Source organism: Phalacrocorax carbo, chromosome 1 (assembly GCF_963921805.1).
Source record: "Phalacrocorax carbo chromosome 1, bPhaCar2.1, whole genome shotgun sequence".
NCBI classification, from domain to species: Eukaryota; Metazoa; Chordata; class Aves; order Suliformes; family Phalacrocoracidae; genus Phalacrocorax; species Phalacrocorax carbo.
In genome coordinates this window covers 8,039,193-8,057,958 of record NC_087513.1, presented here as the reverse complement: position 1 = coordinate 8,057,958, position 18,766 = coordinate 8,039,193, and the positions used below count along the sequence as shown (strand labels likewise).

Below are 18,766 nucleotides of genomic sequence, written 5' to 3'. Positions count from 1 at the left end.
GTCAGCTGGCCTAGTGAAATCATTGTTTATTGATAGGTTCCCAAGAGTCCGATAGTTCTCAGTCTGCCAAGAAAGACATGCTGGCTGCACTGAAATCCAGGCAAGAAGCTTTGGAAGAGACACTGCGCCAACGCTTGGAAGAGCTAAAGAAACTGTGTCTCCGAGAAGCGGTAGGCGATGGACATTTTATAACATGTAACACTTTGTTGCTTGCATTGTTATAGCACGCTGGTTTGGAGGTGGTGTGGAGTCAGGAGAAGAGATTCCTTCCACAGTCACCTCCTGCAAAGCCCATTGTACAAAGACCTCAGGAAGGGCCAGCTGTTTCAGCTCCAGGCTGCAATGTCACAGGACATTTTCCCACTGGAGAAAGGGACCCCATGTCAGTTGGGTACCCTGTTGGCTTGGGGCTAGGAGGGTGCTCAGCATCCATGTCTGCTGTTTGAAACTGTGTTTAAGATGCATTCAGCCAGTCTTCTTATTGACTTTGGTGGGACTATGCAGCTGCCTAAATGGCATAGAAAGGCTGTCCTGTGTACTGGCAATCACTTCTCAAATGTTTTTGACTTCATTAGCAAAAAAAAAAAATAACTCAGGCTCATACACTTTCTTCTTGGAGCAGGCCTGACCTTAAGTGCTTTTCTTCTCCCAGCACATTCTTACATACAGCACACAAGGTCTCATCTGCTCCATGTAGACCCTTCATCCAATAAGCTCTGGAATTGCTGGAGTGGCAGTGTGGTGGCAGACCTTGTGAAGAGGAACCACTGTGGTGGCAGAATCACACAATGGTAGGGGTTGGGAGGGACCTCTGGAGACCATCTCATCCAAACCCCGACTCCAGGACATGCAGGACAGCTCAGGAACTCATCTCATAACCTTCCCACTCACTTTCCAGCTCATTCTTGGAGTACCCAGGAGGCCAGTTTAGAGATCAGTTTAATGTTTGGGAAAATCGCAGTCCTGCTGCAGATGTGTGTGGAGATTAGCAGCAGACACACTTGGGTCATTCAGCAATTCTCCTTTGTTTAAGAGGCCTGAAAATCTGAATTTAACAACAAATTGTGATGTTACACAACAGGAAGCTGGCTGCAGACAGTGGCACCGAGATCTTGCAGTTGTTGCTTAATATTTGATGTGTATCTCACCTTTGACAAAAATGGGGGAAATGGGTCACTGATTCAGCTCTCATTGCACTTTGTTTCAATTAGTCTAGTTTTAATGCCAGCAAGAACAAGTTGTGGAAAATACCTCTCAACAAAGAAAGTCAGCAGAAATCTCTGCTGTCCCAGTTCCCTTCCTTTACTCCACACATCAGCAATCCCTTCCCACCTGGGAAGTCCTGGTTGACTTCAGCAAACAACTTGTGCTCCTAAAGGTCGCAGGACCAGATCCAGTCACAGAAGTCCCTTGAGTACAGAGCTAAGATCTCTGCACGAAGCAGTCACACACTTTTCTGGGGCTGATGGGCAAGGTCTGCAGGGCCGTACTTGCCCTGGAGGAGTTTACCACCCTAAGGTAGCTCAGCCTGACTGCTGATGACTAATGCCCTGCAGCAGCACTCGTGCAGAGGAAGGTGTGCCTGTGCCACAGCTGCAGGAGCTCACAGCCCAGTGCCTTCACCTTCTCCAGCCCCATCTGTGGGGCAGCCTCAGGCACTTTGCAACCAACTGGGATGCAGGCAAAAGCCCCCACTGGGGTGTGGAGCCAGTGGTAAGGAGCAATATCTCCTTAACATGCTGCAGCAAGGCTGGCCAGAGCCCAGCTGTAAGCACCTTAAAAGCTGGTAGAAAGTGTCCGTGCTTTCTGTAGATGATCCAAGAGAGGCAGTTGATAGACGCTTGGAATCTGACCCTGTCTTGCAGCCCTACAGCTCATCCATCAGCAGCCTCCAGTTGGAAGGATTTCCCCTCAGGCTGCCCTTCATCCTTTCTGCTTTTGCATGGGAATGGCCAAAACAGAGGGAGAAGGTGGCAAACCAGGAGATAAAAAAAGGGTTAAAAGGAGGGCATAATCAAATAAGCGGCCAGAGGCATTCCTAACAGTGGCATCAGGTTACTTTGGGCCATCACTACTCCAGTTACTTATTATTTCAGATTACATTTCAGGACCGTGCCTGTGAATACTTTTCAGTTTATGGGGGCAGCATGGTAGCCCACATTAATTTTGTTCTGCTTCAATCTTGGGCATTTTACAGAAGATATTAACTCTTTCCCCACTGCCCTGCTCCATATTAAGTTAGGGGTTATAAAGAAAATATTCTTGTTTCCCTCAGGAAAGGAAACAGGAATCTGTGTCTTGATGGAGTGCTTAGAGCCACACCACACGAGAAGGAATGCTTTACAGACGAAAAGCTGAAATAACCCCACAGGGCTGGAAGGACAACGTGGAATGGGACTCACGAGACATGGCAGCAGTGCCTCTCGCAAAAGGCGGTTGTGCACATCGGCACAGAGCTGTGCTGCAAACCCATTTTGCTGGGAACTGCTTGAAGGAAGGATTTGAAAAGGCCTGGTCCTTGTTTCCTAGTGACCTAAAAAGAGTAGAAAGAAAAACCCCATTAGGGAGCGGGGGAGAGTCCAGGACAGGCAGGGTCCTGAGCTGTGCACTCGCATTAAGGTCAGCTGCTGTTCTTTGGGATTCAGATGATTTAGGTTATTCTGCCAGCTGGATCCTCTCAAGGCTGATGCTAAGGAACACAAAAGCCTTTTGTCCTTCATGGGCAGATTTTGAGTACAAGGAGTAGAGCTGTGCTCGTAGTGGGGCTCCTGCCTTTTTCTGTAGGCATTTGAATGCCTTCAATTCAGATATGTGTGGCTGTATTGTGTAGTCCAGGGAAAAAAAAAACCACAGCACTAACATCAATATTGGTGATTGCTGCTTCCTGTGTTCCAGCTGTTCCTCAGTTCTGTGGGGTTTGCTTTAGATTTTGAACAAATCTTTGCAAATGACCCCATCACTCTGATAAAGCATCATCATATTGCTCCAAAGCTGCCCATGACATCACCAGGGTTTGGAAGGGGGCTCTGATACATGAAGTGTTATCAGACGCGTAAGGAAGTACCAGGCACTGCTTTTAGTGGCCATTTTCAGTGCATTCCTCTCAGACACATCATGAATCAGGTGGGAATGTTTTTCTGTGCGGGTCATAACCTGCATGGCTTTTGCCAGTGGGGCTTTCTGACTCAGCAGACCTACATCCTGCGTGAAGGCTCTTGGATCTGCTCACTCCCTTCTCAGAAGTAGCTCAGCAAATAGAAGCTCTCCTTTCCTGCTCGCCCTGCAGCAGAGATGAAAGCGTGTGTGCTGCAGTCTGTTCAGCCTCAGGCCCCAACGCCCTAGGGATGGGCACCACCTACAGACCTACCCTGGGCAGGCCACAAAAACCTGTATTCATGCACAGGTTAAAGAAAAGCTCCCCACCCTCAATGTCAGGCCCTGGGACGAGTTTGCAGGGCTGGGTGCTCTCCTCTACATTTATCAGCTGGCTAAACTGGATACGTTGTTAATGAACACCTGTCATTTTACGGTCACAGTTCAGGAGTGGTGGTGTGTTCTGCTCTGCCGCAGGATTTCCTGAATCACTAACAGCATTTTCTGCTTACAGGAGCTCACAGGAAAGCTGCCGCGAGAATACCCCCTAGATCCTGGGGAGGAGCCGCCTATTGTAAGGAGAAGAATTGGAACTGCCTTTAAACTGGATGAGCAGAAAATCCTGCCTAAGGGAGAGGTGAGACTGTGCCCTTCCTTTCCAGCCCCGTGTCCCCCCCTTGGGTCTCTTGAGACATCGGGCGAGCATCACATAGGAACCATCAGCCTTAGTCATTTTTGCTTTAAATGACTGTAGTTGGTCACAGTGCCTTTTTTTTTTTTTAAATATCCATCAGAACAGGGAAGAAGCAAGAGGGTTGATGCCCTTAGTTCAGACTTGGAGTAAAGGTTAAACCCTCAAAGTTCAGCCCTGGCTTTGCTGGAGGTAACAGAAACAACCTGGGTGACCAACTGGGCCATGACAGTCCAAGCACATCAGGAGCCCCTTGAGCCATCTGAGCCCCGTTGCTGCCCTCTGTTGCTGTTGTAAACAGCCACTTGCTTTCTGCTTCAGTAGCAATACGAATCCAGATCTCCCCTAATGGGGAGGAAAGCATCACAATTACCCATCTTAGCCCTGCAAAAGCAAGATGAAAGCATTTTGCTCCCCAGTCCTTAAACAAAAGAGCCTTCGTCCCTACCTATGGGGAGTTGGAATTATATTTTTCTAAGTTTGCCAGGGAGTGTTTGTTCTCTTGCCTTGCTCTCACAACGTGCTGGGTCAGTGCCCTGAACCGTGGCTGTGAAAACAGGCCTGCAGCAGCTGTAAGGCGGGACCGGATTCACAGAAAAGCTATTGTCTGCAGAGACGCATTTGTCTCAAGACACTTGTGTATATTCCAGTTTTGAGTTTCCTTTTTATTTTTGTAAGAGGAGAGACTGAAGCCGGTGTGACTGTGTGGTTTAAGGCTCCATTCAGCCAAGGAATTAACTGTTTGTCGTTTTTTTGGCATTTTCTTTCTGCTGAAAAAATAAACAGCTGGAGCTCTTTAGTTTTGTTCTCAATGGAGCCTGGGAGAAGAATTCCACTGAAGTCAAATATTCATGAACTAGCACATTTAATTAAGCTTTTCAAAGGAAAGCACAGCTTAGCTGAGCTACTCCTAAAACCCCTGCAGTCTGTTGGCTGCTCAGTTATAACCTGATCTCTAGCTTCCCAGATCTTACTGCTACAAGGCAGCTTTTGGGGCCAGCGGATGAGGAGTCTCCTTACTCCAGTGGCAGGGTTAGGTGTGGAGAGCATGAAGGTAAAGCAGCTCCTCCCCATTGCAGGCACGCTGCCTTTTGGCAGCAGCAATCCAAACATGCTGACTCAGCTTTTCTCTACCTACTTTTGCATCTGTCAAACTTTAAGGCTGTGTTGGAAACGATAAATTTCTGTTCTCCGAGAATGACGTTGAGCTGTGTTTATTTGGCTGCCAGTTGGAGAGCATTTAGAGAGGCCAGCGATGATTTCCGTGTACTTTGCAGCAAGTGCAAACACTAGAAACTTGATTTAAAACTAAAGGTGAAATACTCCCTCAGTCACATAAATCCAGGACTGATACTACCAACTATGACAAGGACCTGAACCAAGGCGCTTCCATCTGAAGGTGGATGATAGCCCTCATTTTCTGAGGCTTTATTTAGAGTGACCTCGCTGGAAGAAAATAGACAATTATGGCCAGAAGGAAAATTAATATGTTTTTTCTAAGATATACTGAATGATTTAGAACTGAATCTGTGCAGGTCTGAAATGACAGCTCACAGCAAACTCTCTGTACTTTTAGTAAGAGCTTTGTCAGAGCAAGACTTGCAGGGAAGGGTCCTATGGTATTTTTTGGTAATCGCCTCTGCGTGGTTGGTAATTCCTGATGCTGGGAAGGATTTTGCCACAAGACGGTGAACCAGGTTCCAGGCCTTAAAACTCTGTGGTGTCAAGTTCGCTTTTAATAAGTTTGGTGCTGATAGAGCTTATAAACTCTTCAAAGCAAAAAAGGATCTGTTAAAAAGATGGAGAGTGGGTTCAGTCTTCCATAAAGTAAGGGAAATTATAATTATAGATTTAAGGCAATGCTGACTCACCGCTGACAGCAAAAGGATTTTTTTTTAAAGCCAGAAGCACAGAATAAAAACTTCAGAGAATTACTTCAGTCTGATTAATTCCCACAGCGTCAGCTCTTGCAGCATATGCTACTGCTAAACAAAGAGAAAGGATTTGAATTTGCATAATGGGGATCTCCATGAATGTATGGCTGTCAGTGCTTGTGATCTGAACTCCCACCATTCACTGGAAGTAAAAAAGCTCGTAATCTTCCCCCTAATTTGCAATATACTGTGTCCCCCTTTCTAGCAGACTAACATCAAAAACTCCACCAAGCTGGGGAAGGTAGCCAGATCCGTTGGAGATTAGCAAGTACCTCACAGTCTGGGGTCTCGGCGCAGACGAGGAAGCTGTATATCAGCTTCTGCTTTGGCATAAATTGGCCTAAATCCCTTGACTTGGAGGATGACTGAAAATCAGTAGGTAGCTTCCAGGGTACACCTGGTTGCATTTAAAAACTCAGCTGAGACCCTGCAAGGGCTAATGTTGGAGACACTAGTCCTCTTTGACTGTTACACACTGCTTGCTCTGAAATCACCCTCCTGGCTGGTAACTCAAGGAGACAATTCTCCGGTGCAATCAGTTGCAGCAGCCCATAATTACTTCAGCGCATAATCTCCCCTGGATTTTGAAAGCCATTCACTACGGAGGGATTAGCCCATCTTTGGCTTTTTTACCTTAAAGAGTTTGGTGGGTGCCAAGAAAACCTGTCAGGTAGGTTAAAGTTATAGCTTTGCATCAATACATAGCACTGGTGTCAAATGGGGCTCAAATATGGAGATAGGAAAGAGGGAGAAGGAGCAGGTGGGAGGCAGGTGTTACCCATAAGATGGGTGTAAAAGGATGAATGTGTCAGCAGTAGAGCACTGTTGAACTAGGCCATACTGAACTGCATGAAAAGCCAAACAGCACAGCAGGGTTAGGGCTGGAGCACACATGTCCTCCTTGTATGGGTCATCCCTTCCACCAGCTGTGCTCCCAGGCACTTGTGAGAGCAGGTGAAGGTGAGATGGGTATGCTCAGGGAGGCCCTGAGATGGGGGGACCATTGTGCTTGTGATGCTTTGCTGATGAAGAGCCTTCACTGGAGGCTGCTTGCTAGGTTCAGGGGGAGCTTTCCCCATAGCTGGGCCGGGACAGTTTGGTTGTAGCGAGAATCTGTTTGCCTTTCCCCAGGAGGCAGAGCTGGAGCGCCTCGAGAGGGAGTTTGCCATTCAGTCCCAGATCACAGAGGCTGCCCGGCGCCTGGCGAGCGACCCAAATGTCAGCAAAAAGTTGAAGAAACAGAGGAAGACATCCTACCTGAATGCCCTGAAGAAACTGCAGGAGATCGAAAATGCCATCAATGAGTACCGCATCAAGTCTGGAAAGAAGCCAACCCAGAGAGCCTCCCTGATCATAGAGGGTAAGTGGGGCTCGGTGCCCGCAGCATCGCTGAAGGGTCTGTGGAGGGCAGGGAGCAGAATTCTTGCCTTAAGCTTGGGCTTGAGGCATAGATTTCCCTCTCCTGACTCCACGGTGCTGGCAGTTGGGTTGTCCTCTCCCGTACCAGCATGCTGTCAGACGGGTGTCTGGGCTGCGTGCCGTGCATTAGGGATGTGCTGCTTCTCAGCACAAGAAGTAGTGTCACGCTGTAGATTATAAGCGTGTCGGGAAAGCAGACTGTGACTCCTTTGTTCACCTTTAAAATCACTCTGTTAACGTCTCCTCCGGAGTGGTGCTGTACAAATGTAATTAATGTTAGCAGATTGGGGTGAGCTCTCTAGCTGAAAGGCATCTGTAAAATCAAAGTGGTAGCAGTGTCATTGCTGTGTTCAAATGCTTTTTTTCTTTTTCTTCTTTTTACAATGTAATTCTCTGGGCACTTTATGGTTTACTGGATTGTTGATTGGTTTTTCATGAAATCCATTAACTTTCTGCTGTGGTTCTTTCTCCCTTGCTGATTTTGCCCTTTCCCTTTGACTTGCAGAGCTTTTCTCTGTGCCTTTGTAGCAGGAACTGAGATTAGAACTGCTGTATTTGTGACCTGGGTACCAAGTTGCACCACAGTCGGGGATAACAGTCATGAGGACACAGGCTGGGGGAGGCAGCTCAGATGTGTGCACGCCAAGGATGTAAGAGCTTGTCCTGCTGCTCAGAGGATGCTCAGAAAGCATTTCCCTGAATTACATAAAACTGGTACCTAGTGTGGGCTTTTAGTTAGCAACAGGATGATCATTTTAAGAAGGCAGAGATCAAACTCAGAGTCCTTAAGGCCCAAGATATAAACCTTGCTAATGGTACTATGCCATTTTGCATCCTCTGGGGATCTCAGCTCTCCATTGTGACTCAGACTTAATCCCCATTAATTGAAAAGGGTTAGCAGCTCCTTGAAAGGCAGCCTGCTAGTGAGAGACCTGGCCTGCAGCTCTGCCCTCTGAAACCGAGAGTGGGCTGAGGCAGTTGTTTATAGGAATCTTGCCTCTCGCCTGTGTGAGGAGGAAGACATGAGGAGTAGCTGCTTAAGGCTAAGACTCAGTGGATGAAGATCACAGTGCAGTTGAGCACGCAGTCACTGCGATTCTCAGGACCATCTGACCATCTTTATATTTTCTTCCCCTCAGAAGGAAACATTGCCAGTGAAGACAGCTCCCTCTCAGATGCCCTTGTTCTCGAGGATGGTACGTTGGCTGCTTTATGTTCTAGAGGGCAGGAAGGAAACAGGGAAGGGTGTGTGAACTCCTGATTGACACTCAAAATGGAGGAACTGTTCTGTGTAATAATCCACCTGAAATTCCCAGTACCAAAACTGCTCCAGATGGAGAGCAGTTTCCCCTGACTCTAACTTGTAGTCATACATCAGGCCTGGAGCAGCGAGTGTTGCCGTAGTTACTGTTCTGAATTCTTTGAAAAGACAGTCCCAGAATGCCCCCTTATTTTCTTTCAAGGCTTCAGCTGTTTTAATGCGTGACACACTCTTGCTGGCCATTCCCTCCCAAAATGGTAATGTCACCCAGTGCACTTCTGAAAGTCAGGCCTTCAGGTTGCTCCTGAACGCAACCAGGGGAAGCAGGATAGGGAGGCAGATTCTGGAAATGCAGTGGTGTCCCCCGGGGTTGTGCTGCCGTTGGAGGTATCTCACAGCCATCACCCCTCTCCTTCTTTTCGCAGAGGATTCTCAGGTCACCAGCACAATATCCCCTCTCCAGTCCCCACACAAAGGACTCCCTCCCCGGCCACCCTTGCACAACAGGCCCCCTCCTCCGCAGTCGCTGGAAGGCCTCCGCCAAATGCATTACCACCGCAATGACTATGACAAGTCGCCCATCAAACCGAAGATGTGGAGCGAGTCGTCCTTGGATGAACCCTACGAGAAGGTCAAGAAACGCACCTCACACAGTCATTCCAGGTAAGCCAGCTATCTTGAAGCTCCATCATAGAGCTGTCCTCAGGATATCCCTCAGGAGGGACAGGCGTGAGCCCTTTCAAAGTTTACAAAGCTGTCCCTTACCAAAAGGAGACTTTTAGGTGTTCTGGCCAATAGGCATGTCATAAAAATAGGCTGCAGCCACATGACTGCTGCTTGGTACCAGTGTTTATTTTAAAAAAACATCTAGAAAGGAAGGATGGTGGATCATCTGAGGGCTTTGACAGGGCTTGGCCTTGACCTCTGCTACTGCAGAAGCACAAGCTCTGGGACGCACCTCAGAGCAGCAGCTGACCCAACTCTCACTCACCCGTGAGATCACAGGCTCATGCCTGAGATCTGGAAAGAAGTGTGGGAGCCCTTTCCCCAAATTCCTGCCTGGGAACTGAAGCAGGGTGTTTGCTCTGCAGCAGTCACAAGCGGTTCCCCAGCACCGGGAGCTGTGCTGAGGCGGGAGGGAGCAGCTCACTGCAGAACAGCCCCATCCGGAGCCTTCCCCACTGGAACTCCCAGTCCAGCATGCCATCGACACCGGATCTACGGGTACGCAGTCCACATTACGTCCACTCCACACGGTAAGTCCTCCCGACTCTGGTCCCACCTTGCTTACCCTGAAATAAATATTCTTTGCTTAATCCTTAATTCTTCCCCCAGGATATTAATTAATTCCCAGTTCAGGAAAGGACACAAACCAGTCCTATTCACATCAGAACTCAAGTGATGTTGCTAGTAGGAAACCTCTCCTGAACTAAGATGCTGAAATCACTTCAGATAAATGTGATCCTGGCCCTCATCTCCTTCTCAAAGTAATCAAACTTTTATTCCGCTGGGACCTTTCATCTCAGGGACTGTTTATAGACACTACAAACCCTGTGCCACTTCAAAAAGGGATGTGGTGCTGCTGCTAAATTCTGCAGTAAATTCATCCATGGATTCAGCTGGAGATAACATGTTTCCTGTCTGATACAAAATGTTGGGTAGTGTTAATTCTGTCTCATAGATAAAATATTTGCACATGTGTGATCTTACGGGGAGAGAGAGCCTGGATGAAACGATCTACCTGAGGATCCAGGTGGCAGTGAAATAAGCCCAGGGTTGACAGAGGAAAGAGCTGAAGTGTGTAAGGGAGGTGATTTGATCTGGCCCAATTTGACCCCCAATTTTCAGCAGGATTTCTACAAACTGTTCCGCTTCATTGCAATTTTGCTCTCGTGGCAAACTCCATGGACACTGCAGGAAGCAGAGCTGAGCCAAAGCTGTGTGCCATTAGGTATCCTGCCCTAAGGGGTAGTGCTAACGTCATTTAGCTCAGCATAAATCAAGAGTCATGCCAACACATCAGACTCAGGCAGAGGCAATACAAGGCATTAAGGCCCTGGGTTAAGTTTGTTACAAGTTTTTGGCTGAGAGTACCTTTCAGGAGTCCAATATTTGTTAACGCTGGAGCCAAGCTCCGTGAGAAACGAGCCTGGCACAGGGCTTGAGAAGTGGCCTTGACCAGGTAGGGGCCATTTGGTTATTTGAAACAACCACTGCTCAGTCTGTGGCTCATTCATGAGCTGCATGTCCTGGCCTTGGCCATCCGTCATGCGGGTGTGTGACTCATCGCGGGGTGTTCGTGCTCCTGAAACACATGGCTGAAGCTCTCCAAACAGCCGGCATGAATAGAGACCACCCAGACTCAGCCATGAATTGAGCCTTGAGAACTTGCCTGAAGGGCTGTCACCTGCTGACAGTCCTGCACGTGCTACCCACAGCTGGGCCCTGGTAAAACCTAGCTGCTTGACAGAGGTCACTTTTTCAAAGGCCAGTGGAGAAATCACTGCATTCTGGGCTAAGAATGGGCAGGCTGGCTGACTGTCTCAAGCTAGGTGGATTGTACCTGTGCAGGTCATTCACAGGCCACTTGCAAGGGAATCCCACCGCCTTTGAGGCTAAGGCCTCGGGATTTGCAGAGCTGGAGTGAGGTGAACCTGGTAGCACAGGGATGGTGCTGATTCAAACAGCTCTGCCACAGGGCCGCACCAGCAAAGCCAGGGCTTGAGGTCCCCGGGTTTTTCCCTTCAGACTGAGTCTTTCCCAGGGTGCCAAAGCCACAGAGGAATCGGGCCGGGCAAGGGTTTATATCCCACATGCTGCTGCAGACTGACTGCCACCACCAAGGAGATTGGAGAGGAACAGGAGTGCCTAATCACCCCAAACCCTGCAGCGGGGAAGCAGGTCGCTTTGCAGCCAGCAACCCCACGCAGTGCTGGAGGGGTGCAGGTTTTCAGTGCCCTCACAGTCCCTTGCCTGTGAAGCTGGCCTTGTGTGCAGAAGGGGATGGGGAGTGCTTTGTCCTGTTGACTCACCAGCCTGGATTTTTTCCCTGGTACCTGCAGGTCAGTAGACATCAGCCCGACCAGACTGCACAGCTTAGCTCAGCACTTTAGACACCGGAGCTCCAGTTTGGAGTCACAAGGCAAGCTCCTCGGCTCAGAAAATGAGACAGGGAGCCCCGATTTCTACACCCCAAGGACTCGTAGCAGTAACGGCTCTGACCCCATGGATGACTGCTCTTCCTGCACCAGCCATTCCAGCTCTGAGCACTACTATCCCGCTCAGATGAACCCCAACTACTCCACCCTGGCAGAGGACTCCCCGTCAAAAGCCAGAGAGCGGCAGAGGCAAAGGCACAAATCGGCGGGCAACCTGGTCTCTTCCAATTCAGGGAGTATGCCCAACCTGGCCGCAAGAAATGGGACTGGGCACCACCGCGTCTACCTGCACAGCCAGAGCCAACCTTCCTCCCAGTACAGGATCAAAGAGTACCCCCTGTACATTGAGGGCAGCTCCACACCCGTGGTGGTGCGGAGCCTGGAGAACGACCAGGAGGGACACTACAGCGTGAAAGCACAATTCAAAACCTCCAACTCCTACACAGCAGGGGGGATGTTTAAGGAGAACTGGCACGGGGATGAAGTGGACTCCGTCAGGCTCACCCCCTCCCGCTCCCAAATCATAAGGACTCCATCTCTGGGCAGGGAGGGCCATGAGAAAGGCTCGGGTAGGACTGCCGTGTCGGACGAGCTGCGGCTCTGGTACCAGCGGTCCACAGCCTCCCACAAGGAGCACAGCCGCCTCTCACACACGAGCTCCACTTCCTCGGACAGCAGCTCCCAGTACAGCACGTCTTCGCAAAGCACCTTTGTGGCACACAGCCGGGTCACGAGAATGCCTCAGATGTGTAAAGCAACATCAGGTGAGAGACGGTCCTGGGCGAGGGGGCGGGAGGGACGGGGGCTTCATGCAGCCTGGATTCATGCCAGGCGTTACACCCCAGCTGGAGAGCAATGCCAGACTGTAGCACGTTATCTGGTCTTCACATGCTGTTCGCCAAGCCTGTAGGCATAACGCTGGGGGACAAGCCTTGTCTGAGACACTCATCGGGTGAGAATCTTTTTCCATGGAAATCATCACTTTGCAATGATGGGCTCAAAAGACAGGGAGGGACTGAAGCCCCATTGCGCCAGGGCTTTCCTCAGAGTGCAGTTGGGTTTTGGGTGATGGCACTAGGGGCCAAACATGGAGAAACCACAGCGGGGGGTCACCCTTAGTAATCACAGCGAGGGGAGCGATGAAGCAAGCAGGGGCTTAGCACAGACTAGGAGAATGCATGTCCTCAGTGAAACACCAAAAGCATGAGAAAGGTTAAGTGGGGAGCATCCCAGTCCCTCCACCCCCCACAGAAATGTTTGAGCGATGACATCTTTGTGCACTGCTGAGATTTGGTTTTCCCATAAAGCTCCAGTAGCTGTGCTGATAAAATCCCGCAATTCATAGCGCTTCAGTTTGTGCAGTATTATGGCTCTCTGTCATCTACAGAGCTTTGCACTCCTCTGTGCTGTTAATATTAAATGGTAAGAAAACAGTCAAATTCATTAAACTGAGGAGGCCACTATGTGTTATGAAACAGTCCACGGTTAAATATTTACTGGTCATCAGTCTCCGCTGGACAAGCTCAAGGACTTTCTAAAAACCTGAATCCAGCCCCGCGTGGACAGGACTGCTGGTTAATCAGAGTCTGCACTGTGCCTATCCCCACCCTTCCACACGCCTCGGCCTTGGCATGGGAGACACCGTTGCTCCGGCCTCACTTCCCGCAGGTCCTCGCAGCCTCCCGTAGCAGACCAGTGCATCGTCCACCGTGCTGGCTGTTGGCCTTCTGGCATCCCAGCATCGCGCCCTGTCCACGGTGACCACCGTGCTACACTGGTGGGGCTTTATATTTGCAGCTGACTCCAGCACAGAGTCAGAGAGGCAGTTTGACACCAGGCTCCTCGTGGGCCACCAACAGCTCCCTGAGAAGAGGCTGATTTGTGTGTGATGCTGACACTCACGGGAAGCTCAGATGTGGACCAAGACAGAACTGAGTAGTTGCTGGAACCATCCTGTAACTCCATATGAAAATCTTGTCTTCCCTGCCTTTGATTAAGGGTATTTCTGTCCCACCCAGCAACACAAAATGCTTGAACACTGGAAAGCTTTGCCTTGCTTAGCTTTGGAAACCGTACTAGTTCAGTTAAGTAATCTAGGAAGGGAAATGGTGGGGCTCGGGGGAGGGCACGTAAGAACTGCTGTCAATCAGCCTGTTCCCCCACCCAGCTGGGTCTTCACATCTAAATGTGATATCTGGGCAGCACCGTGGCAAGTGTGCTCAGTAATCACAGCTTGTCATGACCAGTTGGCAGCATAGATTGGTTTTGCCTTCAGAGTGGGCTCAATTACAGCCTTGGGAGGATACTGACCTCGGGGGCTGCCAGCTACAAGGAGCAGATTAAAACTTGTTTTTTTTCTTGAAGTGTCATTTGGCAGCCACTAAAGAATTTAACAGCACAGAAGGGGATGCCAGGTAGAAACATCCATCATTTTAGCTGATCAGCCCTAGCTGATCGACCTATTGGACTTCACATTGTCCTTCAAAGAAGATCATGCTTCTAGGCATGTATTAAATTTGGAGGGTCAGCTCTGTATGGACTTGAGGAGGAGGAGAGATCGGTCAGGTGGATTTCATAGCTAGACTCTCACCAGGGAAACTCCCCCAAGAACCACTGCCAGTGTTGCATTTTTAGTTCAGCTTGGTTCTGTCCTCATCAACGTAAGAAAAGCCTTCCTCTGGTCCCATAGCAGTAGGGTCAGCAAAGCCCAACCTCAGTTTATTACAGATGCACAGTGAAAAGTAGCTGTAGCTTTGGAAACCTTCAGAGCTTGTCTTCCTCCTTTCTTTGCACCTGAAGCAGTGTACTTGTCCAGGCTCTTGCCAGTGCCAGCTCTGGCTCCTCGGGACACAAAGCATCTCCCACCACCCCTGGAAGCAGGAGGCTGAGCCTGACGGGCTGCGCTCCTCCAGTTCAGGTCCCATGGAGATGTGCAGCCCGGCCCTGCCAGTCCAGGCTGCAGTGAAACTGATTAGCTTTCATGATGGGAGAGGTGCAGTGTTTCCCAGGCAGGGCTTGAGAGAGACCGGGTTGTTATATTCAGCTGGAGGCCTGACTGAAACAAAGCATTCTTGCAGAGCCAAGGACGGATCTGGCCCATGACATGCACCAGCGTCAGCACCAGGCTGGCTGCTCCCCGGGCCACGTTCAAGCACAGCCATCCAGGAACAGGATGAGGTCTGACTCCCAGGCTGTGTTTACTCACAGCAGGACTGGTTTCTGCTGGTCTGACCAGCTGATGCTTCTGAACCACACTCACCCTCGCGCCCTCACCTCACCAGTTATTTTTCTCCACCCTTTGGTTGTTTTTCAGCTGCCTTACCTCACAGCCAGAGGAGTTCAACACCATCGAGTGAACTAGCAGCCACGCCGCCGGGCAGTCCCCACCACATTCTCGCATGGCAGACTGGGTGAGTGTCTGTGGGATCAGGTTAGAGAATTCACCTCACTCCGTGCCAGTCAGAAAAACCTCCCCGCACACAAGCAAAGGGAGAGAGCGCAGGCAGGGGGAACGTTTTGCAGGTACCCAACAGCCTGCGCCGTTTCCAGCCCATGCTCTCGTAGCAGTGGAGCTCTAGTTTAGGCTGACCGAGACACGGCAGTGTCATCCGCACCCAGCAGCACCACTCCAAGCAGCGCTGGATCCACAGGGAGAGAAGCCTTGCAGGCTCTTTCTGCTTGGACAGTCTCCTTCCTCCAGTTACCCACATGTTGAAATAGCTGATCTTTTTTTTAACCACCACCATGCTGGCCATCCAGACCAAGGAGATCTTTTGTTGTAAAGGCAACGTTAGGTGTCTACTGTATTTGCATGTGCAGCAACCACATTTTTTTGCTAGGTTTTCCCTAGCATTAAGCAGTCTTAATGACTATTAAGTGCATCTTTTTTCAGCTACCACTAAGTTAACGTGCTTCGCCAAAGTGTGCGTCATTACATGCAGGTAGCCATTACTCATGTAAATATAGTAATTGGGTTCACTGGCACCTCTTTGTGAGGCAGGGAGTTCCAGGAGTAAACAAAAAGCCTTTTGCAAGCTCCCATGCGTCTTCTCTAGCACTCTCCTGTAATTCTGTCCTGCCACATGAAATAAAGACCATTTCCAGATCCCATCTAACTCAGCACATCCCAGATTTTTGCATGAAAATTAAGTCTGGTGAGATCAGTTAGACAGTTTCAGACTACAGTCCTCAAAATACTGTAGGCCCTAGAATAGGAAAACAAATATGAACCCCTGAGTTGTGAACTGGGACCGGTAACTTTGCAAACATTTCACTGTGCAGCCACTGGGAAAATCTCATGCTCTTTAATTTCTCCTGGTCACCTGTGACCACGTTTGACCTCTGGTTTTACTCCAGCACTGCTTGTGACTGCACTTTAAAATGGAGATGAGGAGAACCATAACCACAACCCCCTTAGGCCTTCCTTGGATTTTAAATTCACACATTTGACATCCAGCCTCACATGGTCCTTGCATGTGCTCTCAGCTTCAGATTGGGATAATTTGCCTGGTCCCATTTCACAAAAAGTCAAAGGATCACAAGATAGGGAAAATGGCAGCTGTCTTTACTGTACACTGAAATCTGCACTATTAAGGGCTTAAGTCTAGACTCTATCCTAGTTCCAGTCTCTATCCCAATCCTAATTCCTCTAAATATCTCCATGATGATCAGAGGTAAAACTGCTGAGCAGCCAGCTGACAAATCTGTTCAGAGAATCCCAACTTTTCTTATTTTGTCATTCAAGAAAATGCCTGCACCCTGTCTCTCATAGCAAAAATCCATCAAGCCAAATTCTCAGCTGGTGAAAGTGAAGTTATCTCGATTTATAGCCTAGGCCCTGCACCAACAACCAGTGCAAAGAGAACTGGAGACAAATCAGCTCCTATTCTGTGCCTGAGCGTAACACCCAAGGCGTATGTGTAAATACAGTCGGAGCAGACAAAGTTTGCCATTAGCTGCACAACACGAGCTCCCCCGCCGCAGGAGCAGGCTGTGCCCTCCCAGCACGACTCAAAAGATTGACAGTTCTCCCCAGTGTGTTTTTGTGTCACTAACTTTTTCTAAAGATGATTCATCAACTTGTTTCCCCACTGGATTAATAAGCTCATAACAATGTCTGTGTCACTTCTTTTCTTTAACATTTCCTCTCTCCTCTTTCCTCCTTTTTTGCTCTCCTTTGTTCAGAGAAGCAACAGACAACTCACCCACTATGGATGAGTCTCAGTCTCCAACCCACCAAAGTACTGATGAATAGAGGTATAGTAAGGGAACGTTTTGTTTTTTCATCCTTCTGCCTTACAGTCCGTGAACACAGGGCGAACAACTGGCATCCTGCTGTCCCAGAGGAGCAGCCCTTTTAATTGCGTGCCTGTTTGTTTGGCAACAAGGCTTCCTTCAGCTCTTGGAAGAACAACTTGAAAGCATCTTGAATCCCTCTCTGTGCCTTTTCAGCAAGTTTGCGGCTGTGGCGCTTTCCCCTGTGAAAGAAGACTTTGGCCCAGCCCGCTCTGCATTCCCGCAGAGGTTGAATGGACACAGAGAGCAGGCGGTAGTGACAAATCTGTGGCTGGGGTCATTTCGAAGCAGCGTGGGCAGAGTGCGGCGGGGAGAGTCTGGGAGCAGCGTGGTGGGGAGATGAGCTGGGGTAAATGGGGTTCTCAGGAGACCTGGACTGAGCTCCTGGCAGTGCTCCGGCCCTGGTAGCAAGCACCCCTTTCTCCTCCTTCCCTACCACAGAGCAGAGCTGTGAAGCAGAGGCTCTTAGCAGCAGTGAGGCTTCATGGAACGAGGAGCAACCCTGGCCCGGTTCCTGTGGGAAGACAGAGGGGGAAGGGCGGAGGGAACAAAAACCCTCAGAGTATTTCTATTTTAATTAAACTGCCGTTGCTGTCTGACACTCTCATTTGAATCTACAACCATTCACAGCTGGCATCTGTCAAGTATTTCAAGCCCAGCGTTTTACAGATAACCCATAAACCTCCATACTCCAGCACAGAGCTGGGAAACAAAAGGCTCTTTAACATGCAGACGGTGATGCCCTTGCTCAGGTTCCTCCCAGACACCCATCCCAGGGAAACCAGGACAGAGGAAGCAGGAACTGCCAGACTGCATCAGATGTGAGATCAGTCCTGCGAGGCGGGGAGGGAGCTGAGGAAGGCGTGAGAATCCCACACTAAACAGATAGCCAATGCACCTCCCAGCTTGAGCCTCAAAACAACCTCTAGTTTGGAAGTTGGTTAAAATCGAAGTGTGAGGGAGAGGCATCAATTCTGAATACTACTACGCAGGTACAGCAATCACTTTTCAGAATATCAACAAGATTTTGACCTCAGTGTTTTCCTCTGGCAAGGAGCTCCGCAGATGAAGCCAGGAGCCGACCCTGGTCAGAACTTTAAGATAAATAGCATAGAAAATTCCCATAAAATGTCTTGCCTGCTCTGTGCAATAACACAAAAAGCCATGCAACAAAAGAAGCAGTAGCTTGTCAAGAGAGATGCCACAAGATCAGGACTGGGCTACCTATGACAAAACGCAGTCCCTTCCACACTGGATGCAGCAGCCTCTCACTAGTCGCTTCCTAGCTCATCCCTGGGAAGCCACATAACTCTGGGATTGCCAGGTGATGCACGAGCCTTTGCCCAGAGCAGAAGTGCTGCAGGAAAGCACCACCACCCTCCTCCTTCCATGTTCCCAGTAGGTACTATGGCTTGGCCAGGAGGGCTGCTCTGCCAACTTGCTCCCTGGAGAGCATCCTCCTAAAAACCTCTTTACCCCAGCTTACACTGGGCAGGAAAGCAAGACCAGGCCCTGTAGGCACAGCAGAGCACTGCTGCTGTACCACCACTCTGCTCTTGTAGCACATCCCCTTCACGAAGCCCCTGCCACGGGCCAGCAGTGGGCTGAGAACACACCAGCTCTGCCTGTTGCCACTCAGGCATCATCCAGAACTCTGGAGGGGCTGCCGGAGCTCGGCTTTCCCCTGCCTCCTCACACCAGGCAGGTTGCTGGGGGGAATGGGACCGCCGGGCAAGGGCAAACCGGGTGAAGGCAGGGCCTGCATGCCGAGCTCACCCCAAACGTCAGCTCCGGGGGTACCTGCAGAGCGCAAACGTGAACATCCCGCGTTCCTCCCCACCCATGATACGATGTTTTATGCCCATGGCTGAACTTCTCAGGAGCCCTCGTTGTCCTAATGACGTTTCCTTTCTCC

The 18,766-nt window shown here is 49.7% G+C and overlaps 1 protein-coding gene across 7 annotated transcripts in view; it reads left to right on the top strand.

Annotated features, from left to right (window-relative positions):
* Positions 1-18,766, top strand: part of FRMD4A (FERM domain containing 4A) — a 383,615-nt gene that overhangs the window by 361,123 nt on the left and 3,726 nt on the right. For 4 of the 7 annotated variants that reach the window (XM_064443502.1, XM_064443480.1, XM_064443467.1 and 1 more), the window contains exons 15-22: positions 37-170; positions 3,608-3,730; positions 6,850-7,078; positions 8,277-8,333; positions 8,824-9,061; positions 9,490-9,654; positions 11,461-12,320; positions 14,870-14,966. In XM_064443502.1, the coding sequence (XP_064299572.1) occupies positions 37-170; positions 3,608-3,730; positions 6,850-7,078; positions 8,277-8,333; positions 8,824-9,061; positions 9,490-9,654; positions 11,461-12,320; positions 14,870-14,966 (1,903 nt within the window). Of the gene's footprint in view, positions 1-36; positions 171-3,607; positions 3,731-6,849; positions 7,079-8,276; positions 8,334-8,823; positions 9,062-9,489; positions 9,655-11,460; positions 12,321-14,869; positions 14,967-16,740; positions 16,813-16,857; positions 18,765-18,766 lie in introns of those variants that run through there. The other 3 variants (XM_064443476.1, XM_064443494.1, XM_064443487.1) reach the window with 2 other exon arrangements.